The sequence below is a fragment of the Notamacropus eugenii genome, chromosome 1, assembly GCF_028372415.1.
Source record: "Notamacropus eugenii isolate mMacEug1 chromosome 1, mMacEug1.pri_v2, whole genome shotgun sequence".
Lineage (NCBI taxonomy): Eukaryota > Metazoa > Chordata > Mammalia > Diprotodontia > Macropodidae > Notamacropus > Notamacropus eugenii.
The window spans coordinates 270981281-270994193 of NC_092872.1; the positions used below are offsets into that span (position 1 = coordinate 270981281).

The 12913-nt window shown below is 42.7% G+C and overlaps 1 protein-coding gene across 2 annotated transcripts in view; it reads right to left on the reverse strand.

Moving 5' to 3' along the window:
* The window catches only part of BICC1 (BicC family RNA binding protein 1), a 277456-nt gene that overhangs the window by 198689 nt on the left and 65854 nt on the right, over window positions 1-12913 (reverse strand). For both annotated transcript variants that reach the window (XM_072628910.1, XM_072628909.1), the window contains exon 2: window positions 3849-3895. In XM_072628910.1, the coding sequence (XP_072485011.1) occupies window positions 3849-3895 (47 nt within the window). The remainder of the gene's footprint in view (window positions 1-3848; window positions 3896-12913) is intronic.

The following is a 12913-nucleotide window of genomic DNA, read 5'->3' on the forward strand; positions in this document are numbered from 1 at the left end:
AGGCAGGAAATAGGGACAACAAAGGTCTAGAAAATTCATTTCTGAATGACAGAGAGAATGCTGTACTTCTTTGCCTGGAAGAGCCCTATAAAACACATGGCAGACAACACAACTTTGAAGTCTTCAAATATTTTTCCACCATTTTATCTAATCCATAGTGGATGCCAGTTGGTTCCCTGGATGGGTTTTTGCCCTTCTTGACCTGTCCAATGATACCTCTACTTTCTCCCTCTTATCCTTCCTTTTCCCCTCCTCTCAGTCTCTTGAACCACTACCTAAGCCAGCAGACAGAAATGAAATGGGCTCTAGGACTAATGAGAAGAAACCTAAAGTCTTCTCAGTTTCCAAAAATTTACATAAAATTCTCCTTTGCCTAAAACACTAGAATTGTCCCATAAGTCAAGTGCCTTTTACTTTCCTCTTATTCACTGTCCCTTCTCCTTATCCAGTCCATTCCTCTGCCTCCATGTTCTCAGTAACACCCCACTGACAACTATAAGGGATGTTTTAGAAAACTGAAAGAGATCAAACTGCTCACAAAATAAAACTAGGACCCTCTTCTCCAATTCAGCTGAGAAAATGCTGTGGCAAATATTTTCCAGAAGGAAGATTAGTTACTGAAATATCTGAAATTCGTAATAAAAATTCCAAAACCTCCAGGGGATCTTGGGAAACAAATCAAAATTTAAGGAGGAAGAAATATTCCATCTCCTAGGAGAACCCCAATTTACAGGAAATAATTTTAATTAGAGGCAGTGCAAAAAAGGCCCAGACTGACAGTTAGGAACCCTGGCTTCCAGTCTCTGATGCCACTTCTGACTAGCTGAATAACCCTAGAACAGTCATTTTCCTCCTCAATTTCCCCATTTGCCATTGGATCTTCAACACATAGCCCTGTGGCTTGCACACACGAGGCACTTAATGACCTCGTGTTGATTTCATACATATTTTATATTTACTTATATGTGTACCTGTTGTTTTCCCCTATAGAATTTAAGTTCCATGAGGGTTACATTTTGTTCTTTTTTTATACTCCTGGTACAGAGCCTAGTATGTCATCAGCACCTAATAAAAGTCTAATGATTGACTAAGTGTTTGTTAAAAGAAATCTCTAAAATAACAGGTTTAAGACTAGAGGGTCTTTAAGATCTCTTCTAATTCCAACAATCTATGAGTTTTTCAACACAGAGAAGGCATGTCTTACATTCTATATCCATCGAGTGACCATTTGAAACCAAGCCCCTTGCCCACCCCCCTCAACCTTGCTCTGTGAAGCATCCATTCCAGTTCTCTCTTTTACCATGGATGATTTCCTGCTACGTCACCATGCAGCTGAATCTTCCGAGCTAGATCTGCTATCCTACCAGTTCACACTGCGAACTTCCATGGCCATACATGAACCAAGTAAGGGCAAAGATATATGTTTCCTTTGGCCTTTCCCATAAAATAGGCTCAATCTCCAATATATTCGACAATCATTTATTAAGTGCCTACTATGTATCAGATGCAAAGTTGGGCACTGGAGATAGAAAGACAAAATTAGACAGTCTGCCTCTCAAGGAAATTCCATTCTATTGGGGGTGAGAAGCAAGAACAAAGAAGGGTAAATATATATTGGATCCAAATCCATTTCTGAGCGTATGCAGGGGTACCAGCAATTCGTTTGTTCTATAAATCTGAGGACGCTCTACCTTTTTTGACTAATATTTTACACTGGACTAGTTTTTATAAAGCAGGTTGACAGTAATTCTAGGTTGGATAATAACATCCTGCTTTCCAGATGGAGTAACACTCTTCTCAATTTCACATGGAAAGTGGAAGGCCAGATATAAGTTTATCAAACAAACTGGTAAAAGCAAGTTTGACTGTCAACAAAAGGATTGAGGTCCAGGACCCTTCGACTGCAAGTTGTTAATATTGACCCCAGCTGATAAACTCAGCCTTAATAAGAAATGTCTAATAAGAAAAAAAATTGTATGCAAGCTGTGAAGAAACAGGGGAGAAAAGCAGCCCTAGAATTACAAGGTAATGGACTCTCGGTCATCTAAAAGAGACATGGATTTCTGAAGGCCTCGTACTGGCTTAAGAAACCACAAATTAACATCATCTGTATAGTAATATTATTTTAGGGCAAGTAGGTGGCATCATAGTGCATAGGACTTGGGCCTGGAGTCAGGAAGACTCATCTTCAAATGTGGTTCAAATCTGGCCTCAGACACTTACTAGCTGTGTGACCCTGAGCAAGTCACTTACCTTGCTTGCCTCATTTTCCTCATCTGTAAAATGAGCTAGATAAAGGAGGAAATAGCAAACCACTCCAGTATCTTTGCTAAGAAAACCCCAAATGGGATCACAAAGAGTCAGAAATGACTGAAACGACTGAATAACAAAAACAAAAGGTATTTTCATTTATTCTGCTAAATATTTCCCAATCACATTTCAATCTGGTTCAAGCCTCACCTCTAATCTAGACCAACCTTCTCGTTTTATAAAGGTAGAAACTGAGTCCTAGAAAAGTCAAGTGACTTGCCCAGAGTTGAATGGGATCATAGATTTAGAGCTGGATGTGACCTTCAAGGTCCCCAAGTTCTGCCCCCCTCTTCAAGGTGAATTTTCCTCCCATAGTCATCAAAATAAGCAAAAATGTCGATGCATCCAGCCCAGCACTAGGGCTTTAGGAAAGGGCACTTTCCATTCCTAATTTACATGTGTAATTGAGAAACACCATCGCCCAAGATAATCCGGCATCATCTGATTAAGAGGAACTACCAAGTATTGTTTTGGGCCCTAAAAGACGAGTTAAGTAACAATAATTAAGTAGGGAAGGAATGAGGCAAAATGTCCCCAAAACTCAGTTAAAAGTTTTCACTTCTTTTCTCTCATTTTTTTCTTTTATTCAAGTCTTCTTCTACAAAATGACTAATATGGAAATATTTTAGATTATTGCACCTGTATAACCTACATCTGCTTACAATCTCAGGGACAGGGGACGCAGGGAGAGATTTGGAACTCAAAACTTTAACTAAAAATGTTTTTAAAAAGACTCAGCTAAAGAATTTAGAGTTTGATAGTTTGATCTATCCTGCAGGTAGAAGTCCTCTCCATGGCCCAGGGCCTCTCTCCCTACGGTCTAAGTGCTGGGGTAAAGGGGGTAGAGTAGAGAGGATTCATCAACTCTCTCTTTGCTCCCTCCCCTTAGGCTAACGGGGCAAGGAGCTGGCTCACTTAGGGGACTGGCCCGAAGACTTTAAGAGGGGCATCCATAAGGCCAACAGGGCAGTCCAAAGCTGACTTCAGGGATCGCTCTCATTCTAATGACCCTGATTGTTTCCTCTACCCTAGTTAGCTCCTCTCAGAGCATCCTTCTTACATTATAGCAGAAGTTAATTCTGAATATGGGGGGAAGGATCAGAAATACAGAAATTCACTTCATAGACATTCACTCAGAACGTCCCTTCCGAGATGGGGCAGCTAAGTGGTGCAGTGGATACAGCACCAGTGCAGGAGTCAGGAAGACCTGAGTTCAAATCTCACCTCAGACACTTGACACTCACTAGCTGTGTGACCTTGGGCAAGTCACTTAACCCCAATTGCCTCATCCTGGGTCATCGCCAGTCATTCTGATGAATGGTCGCTGGATTCAGATGGCTCTGGAGAAGAAGTGAGGCTGGTGACCTGCACAGCCCTCCCTCACTCAAAACAAAGGCAAGTGCAAGTCATGTCATCATTTCTCTGATGGCATGGTGTTCTTCAGCAACAAAGGACAGATACACACACCCTTCCGAAATAAAGTGAATGGCTCCATGTTACCTCACCTCTGCCAAAATGATAGGAAAACATCATCTTACCTTTTGGAAAAAGTCTTCTCCACTCTTGCCTTTTCCTTCAGCAGCAGCTGTAAACACAAAGGAATAAGTACATTGAAAATAATTTCTTTTTTTAATCAACCCATTAATGTTTATTCCCTACAAAGGCAGTTACAGGATATAATGGATAGAATGCTTGACATGAAGCCAAGGAGACCTGAGTTCGAATCCTGCCACTCACCTTGAACTGTCTGACTCTGTGAGACATTAACCTCTCTGACTCTCCATTTCCTCATCTGCAAAATAATGCTAATAGCCCCTACACCTCGCAGGATTGTTGTGAAAATCAAATAAGGCCATGTATGCAAAGCACTTTACAAACTTTGGAATGTTACAGAAATGTATTTTTATTATGATCATTCATTACAATTCATTGACTTCCAGTTGTAGCTCATCTTCTAGTATTTCATTTCTGTCTTTACCAAGGGTCTCACAAATCTGTTTATACCCAGCCTCAAACACAAGTAGAAAAGTCAAAACAATCAATTACAACTATGAAATCAGATAATAATGAACAATAAGAAAACCCCCTTACTAGCCAGCATGCGCTCTGGACTTATGCCAAGGCACAATTTCCTCGGACAGCTGTAGCTCCTAGCAATCTGGACTAAGCACTCAGGCCTGAGCAGAGCAGGTTCTGCTTACCATTCCCCAGAATCCACTCATCTCCTCTCAGCCTCCTTACTCTAGAACTTTCAATTCTCTTCCCTCCCCTCCCCTGTCATCCTTCCCTTGTCACTCCAGAACATTCCTTCTCACATTAGTGAGTTCCCTACAAACCTCCCTTGGGAGGAAAGGCCCCTTTATTCCTCTCCCAGCTCTGTTCTGCTTCTCTGGCACCTCATCAGCTCCCTTTTGGGTGCTGTCCCATCCTCCCCCCAATAGAGAACAATCTCCTTGAGAACAGAGGCTATATTTTGGCTTGTATTTATATCCTCAGGACTTGACACAATGCCTGGCACATAGTAACTACTCACTAATGCTTACTGACTGAATGGCTAATGAAATGATTCAAAGTGAATGCTGCCCAACTATCATGACCCAAAGAAGAGCGAGAAGATACCTTCTCCCACTTCTTAACAGAGGTGAAGGACAACAGACATGTAACATCATGTAACTTCATGTAATGTCAATATTTTTCAAGATGTGGGTTCGTTTTACTAAACTTTTCCCCTCTTTTTTATTCTTTCATAACAAAGGGATAGCTCTCGGGAAAGGGGTCAAGGGAAATGCGGATGATGTAAAAGAGAAAGATATCAGTAAAAATAATTTGTGGATGGCCACTTGTTAGTTGTGTTGTAGGAGGAATTCTGGGCAGGGAGTTGTTGAGTCAGATGGTCTCTGAAGGCCTGCCTCCATCACCTGCCTGACTTTGGGCAGATTCTTGGTCTCAATGTCTTTGCCAATAAAATGGGAGGATTAATCAGATGGTCTCTGAACTAACTTCCAGCCTCTCAATTTAAAATCCTTAGATTCCTTCCAGTGATAAGATTGATATTGAACTAAAACTGTTCTCTTTTTCTCTCTCTAATAAGTACCAATGACTAACCTCAATTTTAGTTTCCTCAAATGTAAAATAAGGTCAGGCAAGAAGACCTTGACATCTAAGTCCCTGCAAATACTACAAAGTGATAGATCTAAATGGCGGCATATTTGGATGGAACCCAAGACTTTGGCCTCTACTGACTGGGAACAAAAGTCCTAATTGACTTTTCTCTAATGTGTCAATAGTACACAAGGGAGCCCTTGGGAGGGGGGAAAATCTACCAGGATCAGGGCAAGAGGGAGGGGAAAAAAAGTGGTTAAGAAGTGAAGATGTCAACTTGACCAGAGTAGAAAAACTCAGATTATGTACATCCTCTGACCCCCACCTGAGGCAAGCCCCAGTGGGAATTCTCTGGAAGCTGAAAAGAGAGGAGCAGGTATAAACAAGGAGAAGAGGAAAAAAGGAAAGCAAAATGTATGTGGGCAAGACTGACTTCCCACACCAGTCATACAGAAGAGAACCCAGGTGCTATCCATCCATTCATCTGTCCATCCAACCGTTCATCCATCCATCCATCTATCTACACACATATGTGTACACATACATACACACACACACACACATACACACTTGAAGTCTGAAACATATACCAGTATAAACCCATATGCTGGGTGGGAAGACAAATCTAACATAAGAATTTAAGGACAGATAGATACCTGTGTAATTCAGGAAGGGGATTCATGCCTCAGGGGAACAGAAAATGAGAAAATTGAGACATGAAGCTGGAAGACACCTCAGAGGGCACCTTGTCCAACCCTTTCATTTTACAGCTGAGGAAACTGAGGCCCAGAGAAGTGAATGACAGGAACATCATTTGAGTGTGAAGTTGGCACTCACCATTCTCCAGACTGGAGCTAGGCAAGGGCTCAATGGTATCCCTTTCTTTCCCAGTGGGGAAGTCAGAAGCCCAAGATCTGAATCCTAGCTCTGGGAGTTGTGACTTGTGTGACTTTGCCCTGTCTGGGCTTCCAGGAAGCTGGACCAGACTCTCTATCTCTGATGCTTAATGCCTTGTGACATTGGGGAAGTCCCTTGACCTCCAGAGGCTTCAGTCTCCTCATCTATAAAATAAAGGGATTGAACTTAGGGCCCCAGAGGCTGTTTCAGCCTCGACCTATGGAACCCTAGAACCCAAGGGTTTCCAAGACTTAAGCCTAAGATCCTTCTCCAGAAGGGGCTTCATCCATCAACCTAAATTTCAGTTAGTGCTGCCATAGCCACACACTGTGTGTGTGACTCTGGATTTGCCCCTTAGCCCTCTAAAACTAGTCGAGACAGAAGAGTTATTAACCTTCATTGGTAAGGAGAGCTCCCTCCCTTCGGTGTACCCTGTCCTAATGAAATCCCAAGCTCCCTCCCTATCCATATTTTAATTCCCATTTACTAGAAAAGACTCATTCACCAAAGAAAAGCAGACTCCCCTCTCCTCCCCCAGCTTTTCAGCACCTTTTTGTAGGTTGTCTAGATCCCCAGGAGAAAGGAAGGTCCTTGAGGGCAGAGGTTGTCTTTTGCTCCTGTTTGTATCCTTAGCTCTTAGCACAAGGCCTGGCACACAGCAACCCTTAATACATGCTTGTTTTCTGTTTCCTTTTCTTCCCTATGAGAACCTAGAATCCAGGTGAATATGTTCACAGCAGGTCACTCAATGAGTAAGGCAGCCAAGTTCTGATCCTGGCACTCCCCTGTCCTTGGGTAACTGCAACAGCTCCAAGACAGGCTCCATTCTCCATCACCAGTCAAGGAGCTAGAACTCTAGCAGGCCTCGCTGGACCAGAGGTATTCGAATTCTGGTGAAGCTGAGCTAGCTGACCTCCCTCTCGGCCAAACATTTCTGGGTCAAAAATAAGAAGAAAAAAGTTCAATAGCCTACAAAACACTGAATTGAAAAGAAGAGTAACAGGGCAGCAGCTCCTCCCTCATTTCTATCTGAGCTCTACTAAACTAGATAAGGACGAAATAGCAATAATAAGGTTACTATTATTATCATTATTATAACCAGTATTTACACAACACTCAAGTACGTAAGGTGTTTCTATAGACATTCTCTCATTTGAACTTCGTAGCTGCCCTGGGAGGTAAGAACAAATATTATCCCCATTTTATATATTAGGAAACTGAGGCACAGAGAGGTTAACTTGCTTCTGGTAACACAACAAGCAAACGTGTCATAGGCAGCATTTGAGCCGGGACCTTGCTAATGCCAGGATCAGCACTGGTGCAAGCTCACCAAAGCAAATAAAAGAGAGGACTTTGAAACAAAAACGCAGCTCTCCTTCACAGCTGGCTGAGAGGAATTTGACTGCCCTTTAGGACAGCGTAGCCAAAACGTACAGTCTCCCATCATCCCCCATGGGCCTCAGACTAAGGACGTCTGCCGGGTGTAGCATTAAGAGCACCAGACTCAGAGGCAGGAAAATAGGGATTGAGTTTTAGCTCCAGCACTTAACTAGCCATGAGATCATGTGACTCCTTGAACTAGGCCTCAGTTTCCTCATCTACAGAATGGGAAAATAGTGCTTGAATTACAGAGTTACTATGAGGCAAGGACTTTTCAAATCCTAAGGTGCTATTACAGCTTATGGTTGCACCAAGAGTTTTGGGACACCTTGTAGAATACAGTAAATATTATTCTTCTGATTATTACTTGGAAAGACAAAGTCTAAAACTGATCCAGAGTCATTTTGCCTCAAGTAGTTTTTTTAATGACATGTTCGCTTACAATCACAACTCAGCACTTTAGAAGTCCTGTGATATCCATAAGATCATGGGCTCATAGAAAGTAGGTGCTGGAAGAGGCCATGGAGACCCTCTAGTCCAAACCCTTTGTTTTACAAAAGAGGAAACTGAGGCCCCCAGAGAGAAAGTGACTAGCAAAACAAAGAATGGATCAAGCACAGACGTGGAGTCAGATTTAGGCTCCTTCCCCTGCACCCTTCTCCCTTGCACAATGGCTGTATCCCTTCCTTCAAGGTCCAAGGAGATGACGCCATCCTCTCTAGAACTGGACCCTTCCCTCAATACCTCTGCCTCTTCTCTCCTCCCTACTTGGCCTGGCCTTCCCCTAGGCATTTCTCTCACTTTCCCTTTTGTCCTCTCCCTAAGGTTTTAATTCTTTAGATACTCTCCCTACTGACCCCTTCACCTAGAAAGAAAGCTCATTAAAAGTAAGACCAGCTATTTATTCAACAAACATTCATTCAAGAAACCTTTACTTGGTACCTACAGGGCACAATTGCAAGGCTTTGAGCCCTGGAGGAAAGACCAGACTGATAAAAACAGCCCCTGCTCTCAGGGAGTTTACAATCTGGCGGAACAAAAAGAAACGCAGATAATAGTCATTCACAGTATTACTAAAGTTGGGGAGTTGTGAGAATCAGAATGGGGAAAGGACAGACTGGACTTTTGATTTCACCAGCAAAGGAAACTCCTGCTGCAAAAATTGCTTCCCCCAGTGCAGAAGAGGGAAGCATCTAGGACGTTCATCTTAGGCAGCTGCTAAGTGCCAGCTTTCCATGGTTACCTGGGATCTGACACAGATGAGCTTTGCATCCACCTGTATACATTTTTGTGTTGTCTGTTCCACTAGAAAGTATGTTTGCTGAGAGTGGGGACCACAGGAATGCCTTCCACATGAGGCGGGGGATGGAAGAGGAGTAGTGGTGTGGGATTGGGGGCAGGGCAACCCCTTGATCTGGAAAATCCGCATAAAATTTTTTGGCCTTCCCTTTGTGCCAGAGAAGATGTCTGAATTTCTTTTTCTTTTATGGAGTGTTGAGTTACTAAACTTTTAAAGATATCTCTGCATTTCTGTCCTTTGTGTGTCATCTGCCAGCTTTCACATTCTTTTTGCAAACTTTGACTTTTTACTTATTTTAACTTTAAAAAATAAATCGTGTACAATGATGGTATTTAAAGATAAAAATATGTTGACATCATATAATCCTATACATATATTTTATGTATTTCTGAGTTTCTAAACTTTTTTTGTGTCATCTGCTGGCCTTCGTCCATGACTTCTACAAAACTCCCCCCAAACTCCCATTTATAATAATCAAATCAGTGAAGGGGAAAGTTGCTACATGGAAGTTTTGTCTTTGTATTCTCTGCACCTGGCATGACGCCTGGCATAGAATAGGTGCTTAATTAATGTTTGTTGATTGATTAGAATACGGAGAGAGATCAACTGTCAGGCTCAGGTTCCTACCGCTAATAAAGCTCAGAAGCCCGACTTGAAGTGGTCTCCAATCCACTCACAACACCTCCAGCCCTTTTCCTTACCTAAACATCTGAGAGAAATGCAAAGCTAAGCAAAAGTAATTCAATTCCAAGCCAAGAAATGAATGGCCCTTTGAGAAGATAAACTTCTCTCCCAGAGGTCTTAGCACCTGGCTTAGACCTGGTCACCTAACAGGCACTTAATTACCATGTGCTAAATTGACCTCGATCCCTAATGCCTCCAGAGGGGCCTAGGGAGCCCTAAGAACTGTCACTGCCCCTTTCCTCAGCTGGCTTCCCTGAGTCACAGTTCTGAGGTGGCAGCCACAAGCTGTCACCAGCTCAACCACTTGGGTGGAGTAGAGTGAATGGCCACCAGTGATCAAGGGAAGCAGCTGCTAGCTGTAAGTCCCTCCCAGTCCCCCAGCTCCTCCAACCCCAGGAACTTCACACAGAGATGAGCTGTACCTCCCCACTAACCTCTGCCCTTCCGAGTTGGGAGGATGGTAAAGGTCAGGGCTCAGATTCACTTAGAGTAGGGTACTTCCCGGGGAACATGAGACCCCTTGGGTATCCAAATCCTCAGAGGCCATGGAGTCCAGGATGCAGTCTAGGATCATTAAAGGATTTGCCACAGGTCACATAGGAAGTATCAGAGTGGGATTTGAACCCAGACCCTATGATGCCAGAACCAGTATCCTTTACATTAGACCATGCTGCCTACTTATCCCAGGCTTGAAAGTAGGAGCTTTAGAGGTCATTCAGGCACGTGCTCTTCTTTTTCAAAGCTGTCTGCTCTCTATTCCTCAAACCCACCCCATCTCTGACCTCTGCACCTTTGTCCAGGCCGTCCCTTTTATGCCTACAATGCATTCTCTTCCCACTATGACCTCTACAAACCCCTGACTTCCTTCAAGATCTAGCTTAGATGCCATCACCTCCATCTCCTCAGTTATTAATATGGTCTCCCTCTTGAAATTAGTTTGCATTATTTTTCATACCTTTTGTATTCACTTATCTGTGAATTCTGTATTCCCTTCTGGTAGAAGAGAAACGCCAGGAGAAAGCAACTGTTTCATTTTTGGTTTTGAGGGCCTTCTGCTTATCACAGCTAGGGGGCATCACACAGCGCTGGACCATGACTTGGAGGGACCTGAATCCAATCCAGCATCAGATACTCACTGGTTGTGCGACTCTGGGCAAGTCACCTAATCTCTGCCTCAGACTCCTCATCTGTAAAATGGAGATAATAGTAGCACCCACCTCCCAGGATTGTGGTGAAGATAAAATGAGATAATAATTGAAAAGCACTTTGCAAAGTACGAAGCGCTGTACAAGTTAGCATTATTATTATTTGTTATTAGAATTGGGATTGTATTGCCTGGCATGTATGGACACATATGCTTGCTGAATTGAACCAACTTGATCCATAGGAATGAGGGCACCTGGGTTAAAAACCTAGTTTTGCTGCTTACTATCTAGCAGAAAACTATCAAATCCTATTGCCTTTTTGCATCCCAGTTTCCTCATCCACACAATGGTGCTGAGGCTGGGGTTAAATGTCTTGCAAGTTACTGTCTAGCTGAAGATCTTTTACTTAATGGAAAATTGTTAATCTTCACTTTCTCAGTCAAATCAACATTTATTAAGTGCCTAATATGGGCATGGCACAGGGGATACAAAAAGAGGCAAAAGACAGCCCTTGCCCTCAAGCAGTTTATAATCTAACGGGGGAGACAAAAAGCAAACCAATATAGACAAAGCAAGCTACACACTGGATAAACAGGAAAGAATGAGGGAAGGCACCGGCATTAAGAGGGGCTGAGAAAGGCTTCCTGTAGAAGATGAAGTGATCTTTACAAGATCCCTTGGTGAGTTAGAGAGAAAATGAGAACTAGAATCTAATTCTCAGGGTCTCTAGCCCTGGGTCCCAAATGAGAACTATGTAGCAGTATGAATTTCTAGTTCTAATGGACTTTAATAAAGTGACAGAAGCAGGAAGCAAACTTTCCACTAAGCCACACGACCATCCACATTTAAGTAGCTCTGGATTCCATTAAGCCACTCCAAAGTCACTCTGGTGACTGCAGAAAAAAGGTTAAGCATTTTTCCGTCTCCTGATCAACGTTTCATTCTATTGATCGAACATTTAGTAAGCACAGAATATGTGACAGGCCCTAAGCTAGACCCTGAGGAGACAAAAGCAGGAAATGGGGCTGGAAACTTCTGGCTAGCCAGGAATGTCCAAAAGTAGAGCCATGTAAGCCGGGCCAGTTGGCAATGAGTTAGATTGCAAGGAAAAATACGAGGTATGATAGTATCTTTTAGTCAAAGGGTTTTGCTTTTCATTGTGTTTGGAGGGAGAAATGTTGCCTGTTCTGGAGCCAGCCCATACTTGAAGCTATAACACTCCCCAACCTTTTGAAGTCAGGTTGTATCCCCATGGCTCTGAGTTTTCTCTGTTTAGCAGATTACAGCCAGCTGTGCCAGGCTCCCCATGCCATAGATGACTAGTTTCTCATCCATGACCTCTCATGTCTACATGACCCACACTATACTAGGATGAGTATTTTTGCTGTCTGCCTGTCCCAGCTTTGGGAGGGAGGTTCTGATGGTCTAAAACTGCATAGCTCAAATGGAAGAGCCATGGGCTACCCCTGCCAATAAAAGCAGTCGTCCGATCCCTCTGACTCCAGCTATAAATCACTTCAATACTACCGAAATATGGCTGTCCAAATCTGCTGGATAAGCATTTCAGATTTTACAGTGAATAATTCAGTTTTTAATGTTTATTGTCATTCCTCCAACCCTGCACCATATTTCATTTCATATTTTTCCCTTCGTAAGAATTATGGGATTGTGAAGAACTTGGCCAATAAAAACAGCAAGAAGTTAAAACAGGTGTAAACCATTACATCCCCTCCCTACCCCCAATGGAACAGCATGTTTGGTGAATTATTGAATTAAGAAAAAAGACTCAATTGGCAATTCTTCTGAGGTCACATGGAAAACTCTGCTTAAACATCCTTTGGATTTGAGTTGTTTTCTTTTATAACAAAACTTATTCAAGAAACATAGTCAAGGACCATCTCCTTCAGTATGATTGACACTGAAAATGGAGGGCCCACGATTACTTTGTATTTCTATTGATGTATACGTTTTGTATTTACTTAGAGGATCATGTAGCTCAAGCTGGTGGGAACCTCTGGGGTCATCTAGCCCAATCCTATCATTTTACAGATGAGGAAACTGAGACCCAGGGAGGGTAAAGGACTTGTCCAAGATC